The sequence below is a fragment of the Micromys minutus genome (genome assembly GCF_963924665.1).
Source record: "Micromys minutus genome assembly, chromosome: 1".
Classification (NCBI taxonomy): Eukaryota; Metazoa; Chordata; class Mammalia; order Rodentia; family Muridae; genus Micromys; species Micromys minutus.
The window spans coordinates 145,739,823-145,760,198 of NC_137969.1; the positions used below are offsets into that span (position 1 = coordinate 145,739,823).

At 43.1% G+C, this 20,376-nt stretch overlaps 1 protein-coding gene across 1 annotated transcript in view; it reads left to right on the top strand.

Moving 5' to 3' along the window:
* The window catches only part of SHROOM3 (shroom family member 3), a gene marked incomplete at its 5' end in the record, with an annotated part of 275,996 nt that overhangs the window by 96,068 nt on the left and 159,552 nt on the right, over positions 1–20,376 (top strand). The window contains one exon of the mRNA XM_080932154.1: positions 9,805–9,959. Within this exon, the coding sequence (XP_080788280.1) occupies positions 9,805–9,959 (155 nt within the window). The remainder of the gene's footprint in view (positions 1–9,804; positions 9,960–20,376) is intronic.

The following is a 20,376-nucleotide window of genomic DNA, read 5'->3' on the forward strand; positions in this document are numbered from 1 at the left end:
CCTCTGGTAGAGCAGCCAGTGCTCTAACCACTGAGCCATCTCTCCAGCCCACCTGCTTGTTTTCTCATGGATGACCTGTGACTGCTGTTAAATCTATAAGCCTATGCAATCGGTTTCCAGTTCTTAGGACCCCCTGAAAGAGAAGGATCAGGACACAAAAATGTAGAGAGTGTCGGGTTTCTTGGGCACTTGAGGGATTAGACTGACTAGTGAAGAAGTATTAGTCTGGGACAAAGATCTTGGGAGTTTTCAGAGGAAGCAGACTGGAGGATGTGAGCTTTGAAGTCTGTCTGGAATCCTGCACTGGCTCTTTCCTTTTTCTAATGTTCAGCCATGCACAAACAGTTTCACCCTCAGAGCGTCAGTGTTCTGCTCTGTACCTGACAATGTATGTAAACTTCTAAACCAAGTGTGTATACTAACATTGCAAAGACCCTGTGACAGTCCAGTTGAGACAGAACCACTATTGAAATATGAGGCACCCAACACCTGATCACTATGGCAACGGCATCTCCCTATGAGATGCTGCTCATCTAGATGATGAATATTGGACACGAATCCTGGTTCCTGCACTGTTCTGCGTGCTGGAAACAAATTAAGACAGGCATCAGTCAGACTTCTCATAGACTGGCACTCGAGTGAGAAACAGGTCATAAGTAAGACACAGAAACATTATTAGGTCATGGGGCTGCTGAGATGATTCACAGGTGAAAAATGGTAGAAGGGGAAAGAACTAGTTCCTATAAATGGTTTTTGACCTCCATACACACTACGGCATGTACTCATGTACCTACCTACATATGTGCTTATGTGAATAAGTGCTCAAATGTGTATCCATATTAAGTGCTGGTCATGGATTAAATGCTAAGGGGAAAAAGCAGTTGGGAAGGAAGATGAAGGCTTAGAGGGGTGTGGCTGGTGGTGTAGGTCAGTGGTAAGGCACTTGCATAGCCCGTGCAAGACCATGGGTCCCATTTCTAGCGGTAAAGGGGTAGCTAGGGAATGCCTCTTCTAGCTTAGACATAATAATAAAGTCAGATGGTCACCTGGGCTTTACCTTCCAGACTAAGCTAACATCAGATAGAGCTCTGAAGTGGCACTGTGCTGTGTTCCACCACAAGGGGGGAACTGACTCCCGAAATCCCTCTGCACATCTTCCACCCCACATGGACACACAAACAAGATGCCATTTAAAGATGATTAAAACCAACTGAACTTGCTTCTGTAGGTGTAGATAAACTTAGGATTTCAGGGGAGGAAAAAAACCCACATTTATGTCATGGGCTCCAATGTATGCACCACATCTTTTTGCTGGTTCAGTCAGCTAGGTATCCTGTTAGTGTTGCCTTGTGTCATCTGAAGCTCTTCAACCTGTTGACAGTCACATTCCTGGAGTAAGTAAATTCTCTGCAGGTGAAACTGGACACAGGATGCTGGCTACCTTGTTAGCTGCCAATGTATCTGTTCAAAGGTTAAAATAATGAGCTTTTCCCCCAGTGAATCTTGATGGACAGTGTCAGCATTGCATGGGTGAGAGAGTATTCACTTTAATGACAATTTCAAGAAGACTGTAAATATTCTTTCTTGAAGTCATGACAAGAATTTTAGAAACTGTCAATAATCACATGGGCTAGGGAGATGGTTCCAACTATTGGTTGGATTAGAGGATTAGAGTTTAGTTCCCAGCACCCATGTCATGTGGCTCACAAGCAACTCTGACTCAAGCCTGGAGGGGGGGGGGTCTTGTGCCTTTAGCCTCCTCCAGCACCAGCACTCCTGCCCACAAATCCATAGACAGACAGACAGACAGACAGACACACAGACAGACAGACAGACACACACACACACACAGACAGACAGACAGACAGACAGACAGACACACACACACACACACACACACACACACACAAGCTGACTTGGCTGCTATCAGTTTGTCCTCTCACAGTTGAGTTTACCACATGTTATGATAAACAGAGACAATATTGATATAATCAGAGCTTTGTTCTAGTCAGTAGCTTCAACTTGCTTGGCAACCATGTTTTATTACCAAACCATCAACAAACATTGTGTCAACTGATGTTGTGAGAGCAAAGGGCTGTCAGCAGTCAGGAGGGGTGGCTATGGTGTCCTAAGATATTAGCAGACAAAATGGCAACCTTTATTTTCTCTAAATGGCTGAAATGTGGTGAATATGGGCACTACACTTGTGAAACTGGCTTCATCCAAAACCCAGGGTAGGCCTTTTGGGTGAGACACAACGTTTTGAGATACAGTCCTGGGTAGATCCAGGTACTAAGCAGGCTTCCCAGAATCCTTCCTTTCCTGGAAATTGCCTGACTTTCCAGGGAGAGTTGCTTACTTGGATCAGTTGAAGTGTCCTTAAGATAAGGGAAAAATCCAGCCTGGTTTTTACCAGGCTGCCTCTGCCTCTCGGGAACCAGCATTTTTAGTTACATACAAATATGTGAACTATACTAAAAATATGCTAGAATGTAAACTCCAGGAAGGAGGTTATTTCCCAGGTCCAGGAGAAGCCTGGGAATGTTAGATGCTAAAAACATGTGTGGGATGGGTCTCTCCTCCCCTCCCCTCAAGTTGCTGACCACAGGAGTTACAGTGCTTGGAAATGGGCCATGATCAGAAAAATGGAGAGAAAAGGGTTGCCTCAAGATGAGCAGGAGCTGTTCATAGAAGGGTTAGGTGGAGATGGGTGGGGTCTGCTTGGGTTGATAAGAACACCCTGTTATAAAATCGGAACACAGAAAGGAATAGAGAGGAAGAAGCTGAAAATAAATCCCAGGGCTTAGGAAAGGTGCACTGTTGGAAGTATCTCTGGAGATAATTAAAACCCTAAGACACCATGACTCACCCAGAGACCATGGGGTGATGTTGGAGAATCAAAGAAGGAAGTAGAAGCTGGGGGTGTGTAGCCTGGTGACAGGGAAGGAGCCTCTGGATTCACTCCTAGCAACACAAAACAAAAGCACACAAATGCAAGTAGGTGCCTAACGAATGTTTTACAAAGAATGCCATTACAAAAACATCATCTCAGCCTCTGCTTCTCCAGTTTCATAAATTAATATGTTAATTTTTAAAAGATTTATTTTATGTATGTGAGTACACTGTAGCTGTCTTCAGACACATCAGAAGAGGTATCCGATCTCATTACAGATGGTTTTGACCCACCATGTAGTTGCTGGGAATTGAACTCAGGACCTCTGGAAGAGCAGTCAGTGCTCTTAGCCCCTGAGCCATTTTTCCAGCCCCAATATGTTAACTTTAAAAGTAAGTATGTGTGAGGTTGGAGCATCGGCTCCAACGTTAAGAGTACTTGTTATTCTTGAGAAGGACCCTGACGTGGATTCCCAGCACCCGCATAGAGACTCACAATGGTTTGTAACTCCAGTCTCAGGGAATCTGAAAACGTCTCTCGTCTCCAGGCATCAGGTATGCACATAATGTACATATATACATTCAGGGAATGCTGATTTGAATAGGTTTCCCTGTAGACTCAAGTATCTGAAAGGTTGGCCCACGGGAAGTGGCACTATTCGGAGGTGTGGCCTTGTTGGAGGAAGTGTGTCACTGTGTGGGCAGGCTCTGAGATCCCTATGCTCAAGCTCTGCCCACTGTGGAGCCCAGTCTCCTCCTTGCTTCCTTCTATCAACATGTAGAACTCTTGACTTCTCCAGCACCATGTCTGCCTGGATCATGCCATGCTTCCTACCATGATGATAATGGACTAAGCCTCTGAAACTATGTGCCAGTCCCAAATCCTAACTAAGACACAGACAAAACACTGATGCACATAAAGTAATAAAATAAATTTAAGATTTAAAAACAAGTTAACATAAGCATTTGGAGCCTGGAGATGTGGCTCAGTTGGAAGAGCGCTTGTCTAGCATACATGAAGCCTTGCCTTTGACTGCCAGCACTACACAAACTGGCAAGGGGGTACACCCTCTAATCCTGGTGGGGTAGGGGTGGGAAGACCAACATTCAGTATAATCCTTGGCTGCATAGTGACTCTGAGGACATCCTGAGATATGTGAGATCCCATCTCAAAAAATAAAATCAAAAATAAAAAGTAGGGGGCTACCTATTTAGCCAGAAGCTGGAAAGAACCCAGATGTCCTTCAGTAGATGAATAGATACAGAAATTGTGGTACATTTACATAATGGAGTACTACTCAGCTATCAGAAACAATGACTTTATGAAATTCCTAGGAAAATGGATGTATCTAGAGAATATCATCCTGAGTGAGATAACCCAGTCACAAAAGAACAGACATAATATGCAGTCACTGATAATTGGATACTAGCTCCAGAAAGCTCTGAACACCCCAGAAACAACTCACAGGCCATATGAAGCTCAAGAAAAACAAAGGCCAAAAAGTGAAAGTCTCAGTCCTTCTTAGGAAAAAAAAAAAAAAAAGTGTATAGCACCCTCCCAAGTGTTACACCTAGACCTTAAATCAGTAATAATTCAAGAGCTAAGAATATAACCTTGTGGCAATTTTTGATATTCAAAGATTATTATGTTGAATCTATACACACCAAGCAAACTCGATGACTGTTTCCATGTTACATTCTATTCTACATATACTTTATGCTTATGGTAACTAGTGAGATTTCAATGCATGCTACCAAACCTCTAAAAGAATTAAGTACTGACAAAAATATATTCATATAGTTTTATGCTAAAATGCTTTTTAAAATCTGTACATGTATTTCTCTTTTTAAAATGAAGTTGTAAGAAAAAAAAATAAAAGTAGGGGGCTAGAGAGATGGCTTAGTACTTAAAAGCATTGGCTGTTATTCCAGAGGTTCTGAGTTCAAATCCCAGCAACCACATGGTGGTTCACAACCATCTGTAATGAGATCTGATACCATCTTCTGGTGTGTCTGAAGACAGCTACAGTGTACTCAAATACATAAAATAAATAAATCTCTAAAATTGAAACAAACATATTGGGCAGAGGGTGGAGTTAAAATAGCACTTGCCTAGCATTGTGTAGGCTTCAGCCCTAGCACCACAAAACATTAAACAGTAGAAATATTTTTTTTCTGGAGGGTGGTGGTATACACCTTTAATCCCAGCACAGAAGAGGCAGATACAGGTGGATGTCTGTGGGTTCCAGGCCAGCCTGGGCTACCTATCAAATTCCAGCCCACCCTGGGCTCTCTATCAAATTCCAGCCCAGCCTGGGCTATCTATCAAATTCTAAGCCAGGCAGAACTATCTAGTTAAAACTTGTCTCAATAAATAAGTTAATTAATTAGTTTTATAAAGTTTAAAAAAAATAAAAGGTGAGTTGTTTAAACCTAAAAGTGTAGTAAAAAGTGAAGAGTTTCTGGAGGAACTCTGTAGGTATAGCAAATGAAGGAGGGCCTGGGATGTCGCTTAGACTCTGGTTCACATCCCCAGCACTGAAAAACCAAGAAGAACAAAAAATAGTGAACAACATGAAAGTCCCCAACTTGTCTCAGCCATGGATGTACATGAAGGAAACTCTACAATTAGCATCCTCTTCCTCCTCCTTTTTAACTTATAGAAAATGAAGGGATGTTTGTCATGGACTTTTAGCAATCTCTGTGCATACCACCAGAAGCCCTGGTTGGCGTTGGATTTGCTGTGACCCTCCTGACTCCACTTTCTGAGTAAGGCGATTACAGGTGTGAAGTACCCCCTGGCTCCTCTGTTTTCTATTATTTTCTTACGTATGATCATATTCAGCTTCTGCTACCCTTTCTGACCCTTCTTCCTGTCCCATTGGCCTCTCTTGTCTTCTAAAACAGGCACTTTAAAAAAAGAGATTTCCCACATGAGAAAGTGTGTGATATTCATCTTTCTGCACTTGGAACAGGACAGCCTCCAGTTTCCTGAAGAATGACGTAGTCCTGTTCTTCTCCATGGCTGAACGACACTCCACTGTGTGTGCAGCCTGGATTGCCTTTATCTGTTCATCTGCCGTTGATTCTATAACTTGATTTCTATCTTCATAAACATCACTGACCATTTCCTAGGGTTCGTCTTGTTCAAAGTGCTGGTGAATATTATGGTCAGAACTCGGTTCCACAACCCGTGTGTGAGGAGAACCTGACCATGTTTGTTACCATACCTTCCTCTCTGATCTACTTGCTTGGTATTTTGTTACAATGGCAATGTTGTACTTTCTCAGGAAGTCCTCCATTTTGACCTAATTACATAAAGGACTGATGATTGAGTCCTGTCTTCAAAGGGCTCACAGTCCCAGCTGAGGAAGGTGAGCCTTTGGACAGGTAACGGACAAGATATAAATGACTTTGCTGAATGCTCATGGGAATGCAGCATTATGTTAAAACTGGGTAAGGCAGTAAATTATTGGGGTGTCATATTATGTTTCTATATTTTTTTGTTCACTGGGTCTCTGGAAGTGGGGGTTGGGGGGCATTACTTTTGTTGCTCTTCTCTCTTTGGTGCTGGGGACCAAAGCCAGGGCCTTTTGAATGTAGGACAAGATCTCTGCTATTTAGCGACACTCTCAACCCAAGGAACCGCCTTCCTGGGCAAATACAGAGGTGAAGGAATCGGGTGGGTATTGGGTGAGAAGTCTGGACAGATTTGGAGGAGATGGGACTTGAACGTGGCCTGAAACAATGTATTTGAACTTTACTGAGTATGCACTGTGTACCTGACACTGTTTTAGCCATTGACTAGCATGAGCTCATTTAATTCCCACTATATGTGTGGTAAGTATTTATCATTTATATGAGGAAACTGAGGCACAGAGAGGTTGAGTAGCATGTTCAAAGCCACATAGCTACTAAGAAATAGGCCATATAGTTTGACTCTGCTGTTATCAGTACAGTCTACTGTGGCTTTTGAAGGAGGCTCCACAGTCCAGTTCAGAAAGGAGAGAGAGCCAGGTAGGAGGAAAACCTCGGGCTTTGGGTAGTCTATTCATTATACAAGGACAGCACTAGACATCCAGGCTGGCAGGGAAGTTCAGTAAGCAGAAACAGCCATCAGTGCAAGAGGACTAATTACAACATGTGACATCTCTACTCTTGAGTGCCATGCAGCCAATAACATATGATGGGCTATTTTGAACAGCAACATCTTCATACTGTACAACTTAGGAAAAGCAATGATTCCCATGTATGATATTTTACAGTTGGCCAGGACCAACATTGGTGGATCACAGGACAGACCTTGTTGTCCCCCTTGCATGTACACTGTGTAGAACAGTCAGAAACTTAGAGAACAGAAAAGTTAGCTTTCTTAGAGTTTATCTGTATAACTCAGGATCATAGCCACTTACTATAAGGCCTCTCCATAAAGCTTGACGCAGCGTGTAAAATGGAATAGCATTTTTATTAAACAAAATTTATAAATGCACATAAAATTCATGACTCTGAGTTGCAGTGACTTCTTCAGAGTGACATGAATGATCAGGGTAGGAACTTTTATACCTTTGTGCGTGATTCCCACTCTCTCTAATTATATAATAAATATGTAAGCATTTACTAGCAAATTATTTAAAACATTGATTTTACCATATACTATTTTTGTTGTTCAAATAAGAAGTAGGTAAGGCCCAAATCTACAGCTTTATTTTCTAACTATGAAGGCAACACAAATAGCTATTTGGTGTGTTTTATAGATCCATTGGAGGTCTTAGACTACAGAACCAATTCTTCAGAGTAACTATGGAAAGGGGAAAACATGACCTAGGCTTGTTTTCTAGCTTTTAAATTTGCTTTGCTTCTCTCTTTCCATTGCTTTATCATGACCGATATCCCCGTTATCATCCACTGACACTGGAAACAATGTTTCCCTCTGCTCGCTCCCCAAGCACAGGGTCAGTGTCCTGCTCGCTGCATCATGGACCTGTTCAATCTCCTCATTTCTTGTTGCCCTTTCTCTGTCTATCAGTCCAACTGACAAAGCAGAAGTACAGCTGGGCGTGGTGGCACATCCCTCTGTGAGCTCAGGGCCAGCCTGGTCCACAGTGTGAGTTCTGGGACAGATGTACTTATTTTGTGTGTGTGTGTGTGTGTGTGTGTGTGAGAGGGAGAGAGAGAGAGAGAGAGAGAGATAGAGAATGACAGACAGACACAGAGAGACCAAGACAGAGAGACAGAGACAGACAGACAGAGACAGACAGACAGACAGAAGAGAGAGTGTGTACATGCATGCATGAGCAAAGAGACAAGAAGAGAACATCAGGCATCCTCTAGCTCTCCATTGTTTTCCTTTGACACTGTTTCTTTCCCTAAACTTAGCTTACGGTTTATGGCTTAGTCTGAAATCCAACAATTCTCAGAGATTGTCTCTGACTGCTTTGTAACTGGGTTTACAGGCATCATTGGAAGAGTCGGCTTGTTACTTGGGTGTTTGGATCCAGACTCAGCACTGCTGATTTTGGAGCAAAACTTAAAATGTATTTATTTTACTGTTGTTTTGAGACAGGGTTTCTCTGTGTAGTCCTGGATGTCACAGCGCTCATTCTGTAGACTAGACTGGCCTTGAACTCAGAAATCTGCCTGCAAACAGAAGACTATGAGTTATGGAATTAACTGTGTGTGCCACTACTTTCTGGATTTTAAAATAATTTAAAAATATACTATGTATAGAGCAGTTTTAAGTCTCTATTTAAGTGTAAAACTAAGTAGGAGGTACCATTTTGCCCACACGTCTCCTGCACTGGCACATGCCTAGCGTCCTGCTCCATCAGCATAGCTACACCATTCTTACCTGTCTTAGGGTTTCCATTGCTGTGAAGAGATGCCATGACCACAGCAACTCTTATAAAGGACAACATTTAATTGGGGCTGGCTTACAGTTTCAGAGGTTCAGTCCATTATCCTCATGACAGGAAGCATGGCAGTGTCCAGGCAGGCATGGCTCTGGAGAAGTTGAGAGTTTTACATCTTGTTCCAAAGGCAAACAGAAGACTACTCACTGCCTTCCAGGCAGCTAGGAGGAGAGAATCAAAGCCCATCCCCAACATGACACACTTCCTCCAACAAGCCCACACCTCCCTGGACCAAACATATTCAAACCACCACATCACCCAAAGTCCACAAACACAATGTTACACAAAATAGTCTCATTTACCCAGAAGGCTTCTGTTCCATCTCCACTAACCTTTGGTGACCACAGATCTTCCACCATCTCTGTGGCTTTGCCTTTTCCAAAACGTCATATAGTTAGAGTGTGGCTTCTGTAGACTGCCTTCGTGCTGCTTCTGTCTTTTCATTTTTGTTTTACTACTGAATAATGTCCCACTGTACACACCACTCTGTTTATCCACTGGGTCATAGTTTGAACTGAAAAGTGGGAAGTCAGTTGTAGAAAACCAGGACTGAGGCCATATATCTCAGCTTGGGGACAAACTGAGAGTGCTTGTCAATACCCATGGGTCCCAGCACTCAGGCAGTGGGAACTAGAGTCACAAGTTCATTCTTGTGTTACACAGTAGATTTAAAGGCCAGCCTGAGCTATATGAGACTGTTGAAAAAGCAACCACAAAAACTACCTCAATTTCTGAAGAAATAAGCACAAGCTCCAGGTGGGTTTGGAAAGAGAAGAAGGTCTCCAGAACTGTGTTCATCCATTCAGCTACTGTTTGTGAGCCCTCTGTGAAAAGAGGTACTAGAGAACATGGGACAGAGACCAGCCCTTTATTTTTATTTCTTAAAGATTACACTTCTGCCCGGTAGAGGGGTATGGTTGCAGCTGGTCTGTTATGTTCTGTGTCTGTCCTGGCATGGCTCAGGACACAAGGTCATATGGCTCTCTCTCATCTTTCTGAGCAGATTGAAGAAGGGGGAAAAGCTGACTCAGTGAGCTCTGGACTACAAGCTGGGGACGAAGTCATACACATCAATGAGGTGGTGCTGAGCAGTTCCAGGAGAGAGGCTGTTTCCCTGGTGAAAGGGTCCTACAAGACCCTCCGGCTGGTGGTACGCAGGTGAGTGAACGCACGCCAACCCTGTCCCTTCTAACACCTTAATGTCATCTCCCTGCCCTGCCTGACATGGTGAGTAACTTATCTTTAATACTGTCTTGATGGGGGAGGTGCTGTCTTTATGCAAGTTTTCCTTTTTCTTTCTTCTTGCCCATGCTGTGGTATGGGACAGGAAGTGGACAACATTTGTCTCGATTTTGAAACTGTCCCCACTTTTCGGAGTTCTTGGCTTGTTACACTGGAGCTTCGCTCTTCTTCCGAAATTCAAGGTTTGATCAATACTGACACATCCTGGATGTGGCTGGAGCTCTGAGTAGCCCTGGGTTCTGCACCTAAAATGATAGACTTGGAGCGGAGCTAATTCAGATGACATCTTGTTAACTATGCCTACAACTCAGGACTGAAAAACTGATGGATTCTTCTTGTTTGGTTATCTTAGGAGTGATGGTTCTGTTTTGGGGAAAGGCTTGCTTACAGTATTTTAAGTTAATTAATTATTTTATTTTTTGGTGTGTGTGTACTTGTATGAGTTTATGTTTACCATGTGCATTCAGGAGCCCGAGGAGGCCAGAAAGAGGACATCTTAATCTGCCCGAGTTGCAACAGGTTGTGAGTTACCATGTGACTACAGGAAACTAAATCCAGATCCTCTGCAAATGCAGCAAGAGATCTTAACCACTGAGCTTTCTCTCCAGCCTGCTGTTTGCAGTTTTAGTGTCTCAGCAAGGTCTTGATGTCCACGAATCGACTCTTGGTGAACAGAATTATCTATAGAAAATGGAAGAGGGGCTGGAGAGATGACTCAGTGGTTAGGAGCACTAGCTGTTCTTCCAGAGGTCCTAAGTTCAAATCCCAGCAACCACATGGTGGCTCACAACCATCTGGAATGAGATTCGATGCCCTCTTCTGGTGTGTCTGAAGCTACAGTATACTTATATATAAGAAAGAGAGAGAGAGAGAGAGAGAGAGAGAGAGAGAGAGAGAGAGAGAGAGAGAGAGAGAGAGAGAATGGAAGAGATTCAGTTTATATGTTTCTGTTATAAGTAAAGCATATTTGAGATCTTTTTCATATGTTGATTCATTTAACCTATACTTGAACCCCATGAGAGGAGTCCAGAGAGATGGCTCAGTGGGTAGACATGTGTGCTGCCAAACCTGATGACTTGAGTTCAATTTCCAGAACCCAGAACCAACCAGATCCTGAAAGTTGCCCTCTGACCTCTATACTTCCTGCCATAGTGCGCGTGCACACACTTGCACACAGATACACATAAAAAGGAAGTGCTCTTGAGATAACCTCACTATTGCCAAGTTGCAAGCAAGTGATAAAATAAGTCCCTGAAGGTAGTGAGACTGGCAAGCTATAAGACAGAGCTGCCGGAACTGCCTAGTCCTTTGTCAGTGTCACAAAGGGAACTCAGGAACCAGGAATCTGCAACTTTGTAACAAAGGGAACTCCTGAGCCACAAATCTGCAACTTTGTATCCTTGGATATTCCTTTTCTAATAGGATTTCCTCTGCCTTCCTTGAAATCCAAAATTACTGCATTTGAGAATGTTCTCCCACATTGCAACTTTAGGGGACACCAGTTAGGCATTGAAGTAGGAGAAGATAAGATGATATTCTGTCACCTCAGATGGTCTCTTATGAGATCCCCTCCTTTCACAGCAACTCATTTCCCCATAGCAGGCATTTCCCTGGCGAATCAGGATTGGAATCCTCCCAATCCTAAGACATAAATCCAGAGAAACTGCCCACCCCTGTCACTCTCCAGTGATGACTTTTTGCTCAGTGTACTAGTGTGTCTGCTCCATCATTAGGGCCATGAGCCTCAAGTTGCTTCTCTGGCTTTCAGTGGTACACAGTGGCTGTAAGTATAGTCTCCAGTTGGATTAGAGCAAGCTTCAAATACTGAAGTCATCTCCTTGTGTAATCATTTAACATCAGTGGAGATTCAATTTCTTCTTCATTTGTGTTGTTGTTTTCAGATAGGCTCCCACATAGATGGCCTAGAATGCAATATATAGCCGAGGCTGGTCTTGAACTGATCTTTTTCTACATGCAGGTATATACATCATGTGCATGCAGTACCCAAGAAGGCCAAAGGGGGTGTTGGACTCTCTGGAACTGGAGTTACATATGGTTGTGAGCTGTCAGACCTCTGCAAGAGCATCAAGTGCTCTTATCCACTAAGCATCTCTCCAGTTCAAATGTTTTTTAAGACAGCATCTAAATACAGTTTCTTTATCTTTACATGAAGATTAAAATACCTGCTTTATGCCAAGATATGAAAATAGTCTGTGTCCACCAAATGAGAGGTGGATAAAGAAAAGATTATGTATGCGTACAAACTCACATATATAAATCATATGACCTGCAAAACAAACACACACACACACATACACACACACACATACTGAGATATTATAGAGCACCAAAAGGAAGGATATTATACCATTTGCAACATAAACAAAACTGGAGAACATAATGTTTTCCACATAATGAAAAGAATTCAAAAGACATACTCTGATCTACTGGTTGGAATCTAGTGAGTAGAGCTCCTAGAGGCAGAAAACTGGAATGGCCGTTGCCTAGGAAGAAGCCTAAGGGAAATTCAAAGATAATGGTTAGAGAGCACAAACTTCAGTTAGAAGGTCAAAGAGGCCAGTTGTGGTAAAGCCTGTGTTTTATGGCTGGGTGGAGGGAGCTCCATAAGTTTGAGGCCAGCCTGGTTATAGTATATAAGGCCAACAGGGGTCAGCTGGACTTTGTCTCCAAAAAGCAAACCAAGAAACCAAGACAAGTAAGTTCTCAGTATATGCTCTGTAGCCTGGTGACTGTTATTACAGATACTGTGTTGTATATTTTCAATGTGCTGGGTTCTAATTCTTAAGTGTCTTTACCACAAGCAAGCCTGGATGCACCCAGCACACACACAGTATGCAAGAGTAATGGTGTGCAGTGGTGTGTACACTGATGAGTTTAATTCATTTTAATTGATCATTACATAATGTGTACATATTTCAGATCATTACATCACCCATCTTGAATATATACAATTTCTTAGTAGAGAGTGCTGAGATTTAAATCTAATATTCACTCAGGTTAAGAGCATACTCTACTCTGGTGCTACACCCTCAACACCACATCTATAAAACTTTTATTAGCTGGAAGTCACTGATGCTGGGGGAGGGCAGTGTATTTAACGAGGTGAATGAAAAGAGCAAACGGTCTAGTCTACATGGCCACAAGACAGGCTTCTACTATTTATATTATTATTGTCTAACTCTACCCATAAGCGTGTTTTGCTAGGTCAATATTTAGTGCCCATGAGATTGCTCTGTGGGTTTAGGACCCTCCAACCTATGTGGTAAAGTAGGCTACAGACTTCTGCAGCTGATCCTCTGGGTCTCCTGCATGTTGCATTGTGCATGCATGTCCGCCAGCACAAGAAATGCATAAGTAAATGTCATCATTTTAAAAATGGGGTTTAAATGAAGCACACAGTCATTTCAAGCATGGTGGGCAAGTCTTCAGACAGGCAGAAAGTCTTAGAACAATGGGGCCCATTCTTTCCTTCCAGAAGAAAGTTGAAGGCTTAAACCACCTTTGTAAGAACCTCCAACTTGAGGACAGTGGTGCCCCGGAAGGTTGGTCATGGAATCCACATTCCTGATGTGTCTGTCTGACAGGATCGTAAGTGCCCCAAAGGGGAAGGACTCACGTTTGTAGGCTACAGGTTTCTAGGTGTGCCATCTAATGTCTAATGATGGCATGCCATTTGAGTTATTTATAGCAGAATCTCTGCCCATTGGGTTTAACTTGGCATAAAATGTTGAACTTCAGCTTTGCTGTAGACTGGTTATGTGACCCTCTAAGCTTCACTCCCCTCATTTATTCATAAAACACAAGTAATATTTCCTTTCTCAAAAGGACATTACACTGACTGTGATAGATAAAGTTAACGTGCATAGGATATGGGCTAGAGTTACATGTGTGGCTGCCTGCTTCTCCAGAAGCTCCTGTTTCATTCCCTTGGTGAATTTGTTATGGTTTAGGGGCTTGTGATCTGCTTATAGGCCTAAAGTTAGTACTGGACATCTCAGAGCTTCTGGGATTTAGGAGTGTAAAGTCACATTATTTAAAACCAGAAGCAATTGGGCACTAACCCCCATAGCCACAGGTTAATTCATTTTAAGATGGACACTTCTCAATGGATGGGAATCAATAGACTTCATCCCTACAGGAATACTGAAGGGGAAGTGGGTGACCCCTGCCTTCGGGAGCTGTTGTGTGTGGTGGCATTCTGAAGGCCCATTAGATGGCAAGGCCTTTCCCCTCTGGGCCCCAGGGGATCACACTGCCCCCCCCCCCTTCTAGTTTCAATCCTCACCACCAAATCCCCTTTCTGACTGACACATTCTTTCTTTAGATATGTTAATGAAATCGATGAGGTTCCAGGCAGTTTTGCACTCCCTGCAGCTGGTGTGGGAAACATTTTGACTGCGGTGTCTGTTGAATGAATCCAAGCCCGTCCATCCTGTGTCCACAGTTAGCATAAACTCTCAGTGTTTAGAGGGAAAGGAGCTTGCCTCACCTCTCTCACAGGCAAACTGCAGGAGGCAGGAAAGGGCGGGATTTCTCCCCTTTCTCCAGGATTTGTTCCTTTCCATTTTAACAAAATGATCTGTGATGATTCATTTGTTTGCTTTTCTTCATAAGCCACCCCAATATTATTATTATATTGTTGTTAGTAGTACTACTGCTAATAATAATAATAATGTTACATGATTTTCTGGAAACAGCTGATGACGATGTTTATGGAGGACAAATAACTTGTACAGTCAAAGTTTACATACCTGCTGGCACCTCTACCTGCTCACAGCTCTAGTTGCCTCTTTTAAAGTTATTTTGGATGGGTGAGAGTCACACCTGTGGAGTGTCCACATAAAAACCTCAAGAGTTATGGTGTTTATGTGAGTTTCAGGCTGACTGGGAATGGGCTGAAGTAGAAACACCTTCTTAAGAGATTGCAATGCCAAGAGAGGTGCAAAGTCCCCAGGGAGCCTCGGGTCAGAGATCTTGAGATTTCTGCCACCCGTGAAGAGGGCGGAGCTTAGCCTTTCTTGGGAGCAGAAGGGGAGTGTAGAGGCTTCAGGGACAGAGACTGTTGTGGTGCTCAGGGGACCACAGTCTACAGCAGGTGGTGGGTAATGAAGGTGATGGGGGAGATATGATAAACTAAGAAAGGGCCTTGCAGAGGAAAGTAAACATCTCTGGCTGGGGAAAGCCTTTAGGGAATGTGAAGATCCAAAACCCATACAAAGAGTGTTGATTTGGGTAAGACACACAGTGGGAGTCAGCACTCCAAACCCTGTCTGAAATCAACACACACTTTATTTGACAGACAGTAAAATACTTGTCTGAGGGCCAGGTGACCCTCAGAAGGAGACTGGTAGGTAAGAGGAAAAGATCTTCAGATTTAATTAAACTGTATATGATGCAAGATGCTTTAAAAAATAAATCTAAAGAAGTGATTCAGGGTCTGGAGAGGTGGCTCAGAGGTTAAGAGCACTGCCTGCTCTTCCAGAGGTCCTGAGTTCAAATCCCAGCAACTATGTGGTGGCTCACAACTGTCTGTAATGAGATCTGATGCCTTCTTCTGGAGTGTCTAAAGACAGCTACAGTGAGTGTACTTATAAATAAATAAATCTTTTTTTTTTTTAAGTGACTCAGTGGTTAAGAGCACTGGCTGCTCTTCCAGAGGATCTGGGTTAGTGTCCCAGCACCCACGTCAGGCCACAACTGTCTGTAACTCCAGTCCTTGAAAGTCCAACACTCTCTTTTCTGATCTCCTCAGGTACCAGGCATGCACACAATGCCCAGAAATACATGCAACAAAACATCCACACACATAAAACAAGTAACGTTTGCCAGGTGTAGTGGCACATGCCTTTAAGCCCAGCCAGGACTCTGGAGGCAGAAGCAGGTGGATCTCTGTGAGTTTGAATCCAGCCTGGTTTATACAGCAAGACACATAGATACTGTTTCAAAGAAACAGTAACAACAACAATAATAATAGATATTTTTTAAACAATCCCCTAAGAAGATTTATTTTATTGTTTGCTTTGTATTGTATTATATGTATGTGTTTGTGCGTAGGAGGGCGGGGTCATGTTCATTATTGAAGAGGCCATCAGACGATCTGGACTAAGTTACAGGTGGTTGTGAGCCACCCAGTGTGAGTGCTGTGAACTAAGTTTGTGATCTGTACCTCTGCCGTAAGGCTGCATTGTATCTGAGGACTGTTAGGTGACTGATGCGGTTCAGTCAGTGCTGTGGGTTCAGCCCCCTTCAGAGACAGGAGGATCCCTGCCGGTTGCTGGCCAATCAGTGTAGCCAATCAACCAGCATCAGGTCAGGCAGGGAACTCTGACTCAGATCCACAGCCAGTGGGTGAAGATGCTGCACACACCAGGAGCTTGGAGTTTGATCCTTAGAACCCACGCAGCGGTGGAAGGACCTCTGCACTCCTGCCCCAGCAGCTCCTATTGTCAACCTTCAGCCTCAGCCTGCACCTGCACACATGTGTAGGCATGCCCACCAGAAATTCACTTTTAAAAAGATACTATTTTTGACAAATAGTGTTCTGTTCTTAAACTTGGTGAACACACACACACAGAGAGACAGACACACACACAGAGACACACACACACATATTTGTTAGTTAAGCAATTTATATTTGATGTGTAAGAAAAAACTGAGTACTTTTTATGGTAACTATTTTGTTTTTATCTTATTATTTATTTACTTTGGTAACTATTTCATTTTGTGTTTGTTTTTGAGACAGGTCTCTTTATTATGTAGCACTGGCTGTCCTGGAACTCACTCTGGCATTGAACTCACAGAGATCCATCCAACTGTTGTTGACTCCCAAATGCAGGGATGAGAGGCATGTGCCTCCACATCTGGCATTTCGGTAACTGTTTTGACTGAGTTTTTGTTGTTGTTTGTTTGTTTACTTTTTGGAGGCAGGGTCTCACTGTGTAGCCCTGGCTGTCCTGAAACTTACTCTATAGACCAGGCTGGCCTATGAACTGACAGAGATACACCCACCTGCCTTTGCCTCCCAGATGCTGGGCTTAAAGATATATTACCACACTTTTTGTGCTTTTGACTAGGCTTACTCTAGATATGTGAAAGGGCACACAGGCAGTGGCCAAGCTGAGGCTGCCTGGATTGGAGGTCTGAGGGCATTAGATTCTAGCCTGGAATTTTGGACAAATCGTTTAATCTCTGTGAGACTTAAAGGAGAAATGTGTGACTACGGTATTTAGTATGGTGATTATAGAACGGATCATCTGAAAATAAATGTGTATTTGTTAAGTGAATTACCTCCTTAAGAAGGTCCACCTTAATCTCTAGACCACAGTGTGCAAACCAGGGTTCTTGGCTGAGGTAGGACGAGGTCCTTCTACAAATGTGTATTTGTTAAGTGAATTACCTCCTTAAGAAGGTCCACCTTAATCTCTAGACCACAGTGTGCAAACCAGGGTTCTTGGCTGAGGTAGGACGAGGTCCTTCTACACAGAGGAAGGAGCGTGCCTCATTCAAGGCAGATAGCAGCCATTCACTCAGACAGTGTGCCTTTTCAAAGTCAAATATTGCTATTAGGTTTTGGTTTTTATTTTGTTTTTGAAACAAGATTTCATGTAGCCCAGGCTAGCCTGGTACTCGGTATATAGCCAAGAAAGACTTGGGCCATCTGATCTTCCTCCACCTCCTAGAAGCTAGAATTCCAGCATGTGCAGCCTGGTTTGCAGTGTTGGCCCTTAAGCACACCATAAGCACATCCCATCTGCAATACATCCTACCTCAGCTTCCCAAATCCTGGATGGTACGCATGGGCTCCAAGTCAGTTTGGAATATTTTTCCTTCTCCACTGTATCTCTTCAAGTATGTTGAGGCTATTACTCTGAGCATTAGAAAGGTTTTTCTCCTATTTCCCTCTCCTTTCTCAGCCTTTGAGCTCTGGACGATGGGGGTAGCACACCCCTTTAATCCCAGCATGCGGCAAGCAGGGGCTAAGGCAGATGAGTTCAAGACCAGCCAGATCTGCACAGCAAATTCAGGCCAGACCAGGCTATCTAAAAATGCAAACTAAGGAACTACATTCAAAGGTGTGTAGGGACTTACCCGGAACCACTTGCTTTCTCTGGAGCTAATAGATTTGTGCTATGGAAAAAGCAACCAGAAAACAAACCCAGGAAGACAAAGCAAAAGAAAAAAAACCCAAAAAACAAAAACCAACCGTGATTTTTTAGTTCATCTAGGACAGTATTAACAATGAAGAGAACATTGCTTTCTGACCCTAAATTTCCCGAAGGAGTTTGGGACACTCAGCTGACTTAAATCCCCACATCAACCCCTGAAATAAAACTGAGTAGCTCCAGCAGCTGCTCCCTCCTTCCTTATAAAAATGAGACCGAGTTCACTGCAGCCCTGAGGCCCACATGCCTTGGAGGGACCATCCCACATTTCTGAGGGCTAGGAAATGATTTCTTCATATAAAGAGTGGGGTGACGTTATTGGTCGGGAATGACTGGCTCAAACATTTGTTACCTCCACGTGTCTGATCCCTTTGACCTTTTATTTCTAGATCGAGGTTTAAAATGGCAGCTTGCCCAAGATTTGCAAGTCAATGATCTTAAAATAAACATCTTAAAATGAAAGCTGTGCTGTTGAAGTCTAGCTTAATGGATACAGAATTAACTCTATTAACTATTAATAAAGAAGGGTTGTCAAACCTGTTTCTTTGCCAACTCATGTTATAGTCTATGGGAGAAAATCATGTCTTAGACTGTATACATATCCTTCACATGGCTCTCTCATCTCCTCTACCCACCTGATTCCATCCCCTGAAAATACACTTGACCCTCTCAAAGCAATTTGCTCTAACAATGTGTTGTTAGCTTCTTGTTACTGTGACAAAACACCTGAGAAAACCAGCTTAAAGGAGGAGGGATTTATTTAGGCTCATGGTTTTAGAGTTTCAGGCTAAGGTCATTTGATTTCCCACCGAACTGCAATGTCATAGAGGAGGGAGATGGTGGGGCCCCTCTCATGGACATGAGGAGAAGGAGGGAGGGAGGGAGAAAGAGAGGGGGGGGAGGGGGAGAGAGAGAGGGAGGGAGAGAGAGAAAGAGAGAGGGGGGGGGAGAGTGCTCAAAAGAGAAACAGTGAACAAAACATAGATAACCCAGAGGGTTCCCTTCTCAGCCATCACTGATTTCCTTGGTCCCACCTCCTAACTGGTCCATCACCTCCGAATACCTGACTACGAATCTACACATGGGTGAACCATCTATGAGGCCAGCTAGTCACTTCCCAAACGCCCCTCCTGAAATGGACCAAGATTGGAAACCAGCCTTCAGAGAGCTAGGAGAGTAGTTCAGATCCAAAACATTAACAAAACCTATCTTTTAAAGCACTTTGCAGTTAGAGTTCATCAAAGGAAGAAATTGAAATAAAACTCCCTTCTCATTACCTTTTTACACAGCCCTGACTGGCCTGAAATTCCCTATGTAGACCAGGCTGACCTTGAACTCACAGAAATCTGCCTACCACCCACAGGTGCCACCACACCTAGCTAAAACCTCCCTACTTTAAAAGCAGAAAAATTTGAAGCTGAGATTCAGAACCTCTTGTCTCATACATAGAGATCTGCAGGCCAGATGGCACAACAAGGAAGTACCAGGTATTCAAGGTGAAAATGTCAACAGTATGAGGAAGACTTCAGAGAGAGATTCCAATCTCAGCACTGCTGTGTTCTGACTATAAATGCTGGGAAGACAACCTAATCTCTGTATATGTCTCCTTACAATAGAGGCATACAGAAATAACATCTTTCGTACTGAGGTGCTAGGACATAGGTCATGAATATGCAAATTTTTCATTGTAATAAGCAATCAGTATCCCATGAGGACCAAATATATATTGGGATTTTTTTTTTTTTTTTTTTTTGAGATATGGTTTCTCTGTGTATTCCTGGCTTTTCTGGAACTCACTGTGTAGACCAAGGTGGCTTCAAACTCAGAGATCCACCAGCTTCTAACTCTCAAGTGCTGGAATCAAAGGTGTGTACCACTACTGCCCTGACATAAAAATATTTTTAAGACTATTCTGTTTAGTTTTGATAAATAAAATACAGCAGATTTTAAAAACTATAAACCTTTGTGCTTAAAGTGACCTTCCTTGTAATGGGCCTGTTTTGGGATGGGGCTTTGACACAGACAGTCCTCTCTGGGGAACCTGAGTCAGGAGAGCTCTGGTCACATTATGTCACATTGTGGCAGGAATCTGCTCTCCAAAAAGGTAAGAACTCATTAGGCAAGTGTTCTTGCTCTTTGGGTCCAAGGAT